This window comes from Papilio polytes, unplaced genomic scaffold (assembly GCF_000836215.1).
Source record: "Papilio polytes unplaced genomic scaffold, Ppol_1.0 DF823689.1, whole genome shotgun sequence".
In the NCBI taxonomy this organism is placed as follows: domain Eukaryota; kingdom Metazoa; phylum Arthropoda; class Insecta; order Lepidoptera; family Papilionidae; genus Papilio; species Papilio polytes.
The window spans coordinates 120,805-129,131 of NW_013525515.1; the positions used below are offsets into that span (position 1 = coordinate 120,805).

Sequence of the window (8,327 nt, forward strand, 5' to 3'; positions counted from 1 at the left end):
TCGTAGATTTCCTCCAGCTACTTAGTAATAAGGTTTTTTCTTCCGCTGTCCAATCTGCTACCAGTTCCGCCCACCTTGTATCAGCCATGCCTCCAAGGATATGTTGCGAATATCCGGGGGATGGCGTCCTGTTCTCGTATCTATCAACACCCGTGGCAGGTCCTGTATTTGATACGGTGCTAGACTTGTTCTCTGTTGTATGTCTGCTCTCCAAAAGGCTCTTTCCCAGCATGGAGCTATAAGGATGTATTGACCGCTGGCTGTTATGAGATGTGCTAGCACTTGAGGTATCAGATTTGGTGGTGGAAACAACCATCCGAGGTTGTAATTCCATCGTCTGAGAAAGGCATTGTGAGAGAGAGCTTTTTGTCCTCTAGGTCCAAGGAGATATAATGCGGCACTACATGAGCGGTCCTTGAGGCAAACAGGTCTACCTCCGGAGTACCCCACATCTTGAAAATTCTTCTCGTCGCCGCTGGAAGAAGGTGCCATTCTGGGTTCCTCTTGTTGCGAGATAGTGCATCCACCTCCATGTTGTAACGACCTGGAAGGAACTTTGCCGTTAAAATCACATCTTGACTGTCCAAAAGTGCCACGAGCCGACGTGTCAGGTGCAGGAGCTTCTTCGACTTCGTGCCTCCCTCTTTGTTGATGTAAGCCATGACTGTGCAATTGTCTGTCTGCAATAGGACGTGCGAGTTCTTCAATAGATGTTGGTTTTGTAAGATTGCAGCATGAACGGCGTAAAGTTCCTTGTAGTTGACATGCCAAGACTTCTGGGCTTCCGTCCAAAGACCAGACATTTTTATCTGTCCTAGTTGGGCTCCCCATCCTGTCTCGGATGCATCGGTTGTCAGCAGAAACGAAATTGGTTCCGCATGCAGTGGTGACGAACCGGACACTGCTTTCATCCACCATCTCATCTCGACAAGAGCCGGTTCCGGTATCGTGAACTGTCGGCGTGGCTGAGATGTTGGGAGATGCCGACTGTGGTATTGTATTGTGCGGCAATGTAGTCTCCCTCTGCGGACGACGAAAGAGGCAAAACTGAGTCTTCCCATTAGGGACTGGGCCTGTCTGAGAGACCAGTTGCCAAGCGAAATCTGTTTTTGTAATGCCCTGCGTAGCGTTTGGCATTTTGGTTCGGACAGGGATTTGGAATTGGCCAGTGTATCCCAGGTGACGCCTAGATATTCTAGACGTCGGGTCGGAACCAAAACAGATTTGCTGAAGTTGACTTTCCATCCCAGGTGTTGTAGCAGCTGTATTACCAATGCCACCTGTTCCTGAAGAATCTCGAAGGATTGATTGGCCAGCAAGAAATCGTCGAGGTATACCACACAGCGCATGTTTTGTTTCCTTAGATGTTCTGCGATCCAGTTGGTAACAGTTGCAAAAAGTCCCGGAGCTGACGACAGTCCGAATGGAAGACAGGTCATTTGGTACAGCGTCCCATTGTAACTGGCTCTGAGGAATCTGCGATGCTGAGGGTGTATTGGTAGATGATAGTAAGCCTGGCTTTTATCCAGTTTCACCATCCAGTCCTTTTCCTGCAAAAATGTGGGTACACGAAAGTGGCTGAACAGACGGAATCTCCGAATTTTCACAAAGCTGTTTAATTGCCTCAGGTTGAAAATTGGGCGATAAGTCCCATCTTGCTTGGGAATTAGGAAAAACTGTGATAAATAACTGGGAGATATCTCCGCTTCTTCGAGAATTTGGTCTCGAACCATATCCTTTATCTGTTGCGACATTAGAATTGATTTGTTCGTGGCATACTTCGAAAGGACTATGTTGCTCGGGTACAATAGAGGCGGCTTTAGTATAAAAGGGATACGAATCCCACCTAATATTTTGCATATTTCGTTGGGTGCTCCTAGACTGCGCCAAATATGTTGATATTGTACCAGACAACCGCCACGAAAGGGCCGCGAGTCATGCGCGGCGTTGTCGATTCCTGAGTGGAGAGCGGGAGCGAGGTGGCTTAACGTGAGTTTGTCGTTGCTTAACACCGGAACCTTTTCCTTTGCGGATTTTATTCTGCTTAACCTTTTGGTTTCCATAGCTGCGAAAGGTCTTAGTTCTAGACTGGTTAGAAGTTGAAGCAGAATTTTTATATTCGTTCATATTAACTAAACGACCTACAGGAGAATTCGTTTGTGCTGTTGCAGATGTTGTGGCAACTGGTGCCCTCAATAGATTTTCTGCCCCCCCAATTTTGCGTAAATAATCCTCAAGTAGGTGTGCATCAAACAAATGTTCCGAACTTGGGGGTATTTTTCTAAGACTCGCGGCAATGTATTCGTCGGGTATGTGTTTAAGAATGGATTCTCGACGAGAATTAATAAAATCGGCTCTTCTACCACAAGTTATTTGTAATAAATCGTCAGAAATTTTTTGATATTCTGTATCTTTGTTAAACAAACGTTCAATTTTTTCGAAGAGAGTTTGAGGAGTTAATTGAGTCTCTTTTTCTGCCGACCAATTAATTAAGGTTTGTAAAGACAATTGTAATTGCTCTTTTTGATTAAGGAATGCATTCGTCATTGCTGCGAAAGTGCGTTCTAGGAGACAATCCTCTTTATGAAATTGTTCCAAACGCTTCAAATCCTCATTACTTTTTAATTCTATGAACGGGGGTACATAAATATTTTTTCTGAGCCTCAAAGAAGCGTATGTCATTCCATTCGTTTGTTTGGAAATGTTGTAATGCTTCTAGCCTTTTTAAGAAATTTTCTTTCGCTTTCGGATCAAGCGGTTCTTTTATCACTGTCGCATAATCGGATATGCTAAGTTGCGATTTTTCAGTATTAGAAATAGACGGTGGATTCAAAATTATTTGATCTGTTACATTATCCGCCATCACTGTTGTTTTCGATGATACATCTATATTATTAGATGTCTGTGCAGTATTGCTTTGAGAATGCGTAATCAAATTTGTTAAAAAGGCTACTTGTTGTGACAAAAATTCATATTGTAGATCTCCTACCTTACGTTGCCGCTTCCTAGAAGTCCCAGCAATTCCTTCCTCAGCCGATCCTCGCTCCTCACTCTCCGAACTTGAATCCAAAGACGATGTTGAACTAATACATCTCTTTCTATTTTCTTCATCCACTGGATTATTTTCCATCGCAAATTGTAATGCTAAAACACTTTTTAATATTTAAGAAACTTTTAACAAAAGAGAGGGTAATTTTCTATCTATTTATAACTTTAACGTTATAAAAGTTACTACGATATACTAGTCGCTAAGACGTCTGAACACTAGGAAAAACGACGCTATAATGTCGAAAGAAAGCAACTCGAGCCCTGAGCTGGCGACTGAGCGCCTCAGGGGGAAGTTGACACATCGGGCGCTAGGTGGCGCCACTAACATAAGAGAGGGACTCGCTTGACTAGCAAACACAAGGAAAACGGAAGGCTACACTCAAGATGGATTCCGGATATCGATGACGGAACAAATAATATAAAATTGTACAATAGAAACTGATAATTTACATTAAAATACAACAAATTTATTTTACCCAATGGGTAAAAGTGCAACGAAAGTTACCGTCTTTTTATAACTTCTTCTATTTATGTTTTTTTCTGTTACCAAGTAAGTCTACAATTGATTGACAACAGCATGTGAGATGTTCTAATAAAAAAAATAGTTTAAACGCGCTTAAATTAAACTTAATCTATATTTACATCCTCATTTAAATCTTACAATTATTTTTTTCAGTAAAAATATAATATTTTCTTGTGTTTTAATAAGTATGATTTATTTTTAGACGCCGATTGTAATGTCTGAGTTTTTTTATTCTGTCAGATGTCAAAATACGCGCCAAAACAAGTTTGAGTTTGTATTTTGTAGTTAAACTGTTTTAATTTTATTGTTATAACAACGTTAACATTTTTAATATTACCCATTTCATTTAAAAACCCACTATGGAAGGCTTTGATGATCCTGGAGTCTTTTTTTCTGATAACTTCGGTGCCGAGGAAAATGAATCACAAGATCAAATTAACTTACAAGCCGTAAAGAAAAAGTTTAAAGAATTTATTCGACAATATCATACTGGAAATTTTAATTACAAATACAGGTCTGTATATAGCTATCGTTATTTAATGATAGATGACAAGACAATACTTTATTCTGTTTACTTCATTTTTCAGAGATGCTCTCAAACGTAATTATAACCTAAACCAATACTGGGTTGAGATTAACATAGAAGATTTGTCAAGTTTTGATGATGTTTTAGCAGAAAAGTTATATAAGAAACCAACCGAACATTTGCCAGTTTTGGAAGAAGCAGCTAAGGAGGTAAGTTATAAAAAAGATGCTATTTTCTTGATGGTAATAACTCTTACAGTAGTTTCCTATTATCTTGACAGTTCAAAATATCATACAAGTCGCCGCATATACATTTTAGACAACTTCTGGTGTATTAAGACATACATAAATGAAAACAGTGGAGAATATTGCAATGCACAAAAATGGCCTAGGACTAACAAGATAATTGAAGTAACATACCAATATACACAAAATTATATGTTTCAGTTAGCAGATGAGCTGACAGCGCCTCGCCCTGAAGGTGAGGAGAAAGTAGAAGACATACAAGTGTTACTATCCTCCGATGCACATCCATCTAATTTAAGAGAACTTAAGGTAGATTTGAATATCTTACATTTCTTATTAAATATAAATACAAAAGTTTAGATGAATAAAGGGATTTTTGTTAGGGTATCTCTGGAATTATTGGATCTCAATAAAATTTGACACAGAAGTAGAACATAATCAAACAGCGATTTTTTTTATTTGTGCAAGCAAAAGATGGCCTTGCTTGTGCATCTTTATGAGAGATGAATGTAATCTATGGTAATGTTATAAAGAGGAAAGTTTTTGCATGTATTGATATAACTACAAGACCATTTTAAACAATTCTTTCACCACTATAACGCCACATTATCATTGAGTAACATAGGCTATGTTATTTATTTTCACAGGGACAAAGTCGCAAGCAACATCTAGTAATTGACACATGCTATGTAAATGCTAAACAATGAAGAATAATGTTATATTTAAAATTGTTTTTCAGTCTGAAACAGTGTCACGTCTAGTAAAGATACCAGGTATTGTGATATCAACGTCAGCTATAAAAGCAAAGGCAACAAAAATATCAATACAATGTCGCTCCTGTCGCAATATTATACCCAACTTGCCTGTGAAACCTGGACTTGAAGGATATGTTATGCCTAGGAAATGTAATACGTAAGTGAACATTCTAATTGAACATAATTATTTATCAAAAAATGCACTTACTTTTACCATACCCCATATGTTCCCATAAATTTGGGGGTAAACTTTGTTAAAATCATGATATGTAGATACGCCTGCACCCCAGGGCCCTGACTAAAAAATGCGTCAGAGAAACGACAGTATGACAAAAAGCCGCAAAAAATACATTTACGACTTTTTTTTTTAATTCACTAAATTTGTATTTTGTTTTTAATTTGTTTTCAGAGAACAAGCTGGTCGACCAAAATGTCCCTTAGATCCATATTTCATTATACCAGATAAATGTAAATGCATTGACTATCAGGTAAATAATAGTTTTTTTTTTATTTTAATTCCGTACAAACGGGATCACAGGAAACACAGCTTTAGTCAGTATTGTTATTGAGATAGTTGAACTGTGCAGGTGTTGAAGCTGCAAGAGAGTCCGGAAAGCATCCCTCAGGGTGAGATGCCCCGTCACCTGACAGTTTACTGCGAGCGCACACTGTGTGAGCGTGTGTCACCTGGAGCAAGGCTGACCGTGCTGGGCATATACTCTATCAAGAAGATCGCTAAAATAGGAGTGAGTTTGTCATCTAAAATACATCTATCAAACATTATTTTTTTTTTATCCCACAAGGACAGAGTTGAGGGCGAAGAGCTAGTATAAAATAGTTAAGAAAATAACAATTTTATTATTGTAGAAAGAGAACCGTGACAAGGGTTCAGTGGGGGTAAGGTCGTCGTACCTGCGCGCGGTAGGGCTGACGGCGGAGGAGGGCGTCACGGGAGGGCTGCGACCTTTCACAGCTGAAGAGGAGGAACAGTTCCGTCGTCTGGCCGCGGCTCCAGACATATACGAGAGGATCGCCAAGTCCATCGCTCCCAGTGTCTTTGGCGCTGTCGATATGAAGAAAGCTATCGCCTGTTTGTTATTCGGAGGTATGTACAAGGAAATAAATTCACTACCCATTGCTGTAGATGACTAGCATGTATGTGTGCTGCTGTGACATGTTTCAAGCTTTTTTTTATTATTTGTTTTTTAGCTATACAAAATCAACTTAAAACTAGTTTCACACAATAAACGCTAAGTAAATCTCAGTAGTAAAAGCTATAGGCATTTGTACGCGAACTGGCATATCAGTGCCTAGGATAGTAGTAATTTTACTGTTCTTTAGCCCTAATTGCATTGTGAGTTATTTTAACATTGGTAGGAAATAAATATTCTCTACTGTACAACATGTCCACTATAACATATATCATATATAAAGGAAACTTTTTTAAATATTCCAGGGTCCCGTAAAAGATTGCCAGATGGTCTAACTCGGCGTGGGGACATCAACATCCTGTTACTGGGTGACCCCGGCACGGCCAAGTCCCAGCTGCTGAAGTTTGTGGAGAAAGCTGCCCCAGTGGGGGTGTATACTTCGGGCAAGGGCTCCAGTGCAGCAGGACTTACTGCATCCGTTATCAGGGACCCTGGCAGTGTGAGTATTTAGTTAAAAGTAATTACTTCAATATTTACCATACCAGTTGCGTTCAAAGTTACAAGACATGCTTCAAGTGGAAATCCATGTACAGTTTGATCAGTGTGCGTGCTGGAAGCCATTGTAGTGCACTCTACCTTTTCATGCATTACGTACAAGGTTTTTCTTAAGATCCACCTTTTGATGTGAAGAGAAATTAGATTTGGGGCAGAGGTTATACAGAAGTTTTAACAGTGGTAGTGCCCGCTTTAACATCTTATCACGAATGGGCCGGCACGCCCGGTGCAATACCACAACCACACAGAAGACAGGCGTGAAATGGAAGCAATTCCGTGTTTCGTCTGATGGGTATGGTGCCGGAGGCCTAATTTAAGTCCCTTTCTCTTTGCCACCCTTTTCTTAAAGGAGAGGATGGCAACGGGAAGTGGATTTGACGGTCCACCGTCTTCTCCAGGAGATGCATAGGAAGGGGAAATATCTTCTTTATGTGCATCTCCTCCTCCGTCGGATAAGGGTAGGCAACGCATCTGCAATTGCCGATGTCTATGGGCAGCGGTCGCTTCGCCATTTTGGAGGATTCAGGTGGCCGCTTGCTCATTTGCCACCTTGTGATATAAAAAAAAAGTAGGGTAAATACGCCTACAAAAATATACCTTTAATAATAGCCCTTGCTGTACATCTTCCGTTGGTTATTGATAGGTGAGGCAGCTGCATTTGCAGATGTAACTACGGATGTCTGCAACGGTTACTTCGCCATTTTGTCGAATTCCAGTAGCCTGTTATACAAAATCTTACTAACATTATAGATGCGAAAGTTTATATGGATGATTGATAGAGATTGTAGCCTAAACTGTGGAACAGATCTCGATGAAATCTACTTTGTTTCTTTAATTTCACGCGGACGAAATCACGAGTGAACGTTAGTAAAACTATAATCGTACTAATATTATGAATGCGAAAGTTTGGATGGATGGATGGATGATTCATAGAGTTTGTAGCCTAAACCTCAATTTGGTATAGATGTAGCGGGTAGTCTGGAAGAACACATAGGCTACTCACTTTTATTTTCTTTTAATTCCACGCGTACGGAGTCGCGGGCGAAAGCTACTGTCTAAATATTGTTAATATTTCAGCGAAACTTCGTAATGGAGGGTGGTGCGATGGTGCTGGCGGACGGCGGCGTGGTGTGCATCGACGAGTTCGACAAGATGCGTGAGGACGACCGCGTCGCCATACACGAGGCCATGGAGCAGCAGACTATATCCATTGCAAAGGTATACACGTCATATCTTACAGACTAGAAACATCGTACCGTCATTAATTGACTCGCAGGTGATAATTTTGTCTTCTATCGGAGACTTGCTAATCCTGGAATTAGTAAAAAAAATGTAGAAAAGCGTTCCATATTTTATTTATTTACAAGCTGTTGCTGGCGACTTCATCCGCGTGAAATTAAGAAAAAGAATAAAATTATGAGCCTTATGTTACTTTACAGTGGTAGAGCCCGCATCCAGCATTTGCTGGAGCACGAATGGCCCGCTCGCCCGGTGTAATACCACGACCACACGAAGACAGGCGTG

At 40.3% G+C, this 8,327-nt stretch overlaps 1 protein-coding gene across 1 annotated transcript in view; it reads left to right on the forward strand.

Moving 5' to 3' along the window:
• The first annotated feature begins 3,805 nt into the window (after positions 1-3,805).
• LOC106104343 (DNA replication licensing factor mcm5) overlaps positions 3,806-8,327 on the forward strand; it is a 10,366-nt gene continuing 5,844 nt past the window's right edge. The window contains exons 1-9 of the mRNA XM_013284373.1: positions 3,806-4,085; positions 4,159-4,306; positions 4,544-4,651; positions 5,082-5,254; positions 5,507-5,585; positions 5,685-5,843; positions 5,965-6,202; positions 6,554-6,747; positions 7,881-8,021. Of these exons, the coding sequence (XP_013139827.1) occupies positions 3,931-4,085; positions 4,159-4,306; positions 4,544-4,651; positions 5,082-5,254; positions 5,507-5,585; positions 5,685-5,843; positions 5,965-6,202; positions 6,554-6,747; positions 7,881-8,021 (1,395 nt within the window). The 5' untranslated portion in view covers positions 3,806-3,930. The remainder of the gene's footprint in view (positions 4,086-4,158; positions 4,307-4,543; positions 4,652-5,081; positions 5,255-5,506; positions 5,586-5,684; positions 5,844-5,964; positions 6,203-6,553; positions 6,748-7,880; positions 8,022-8,327) is intronic.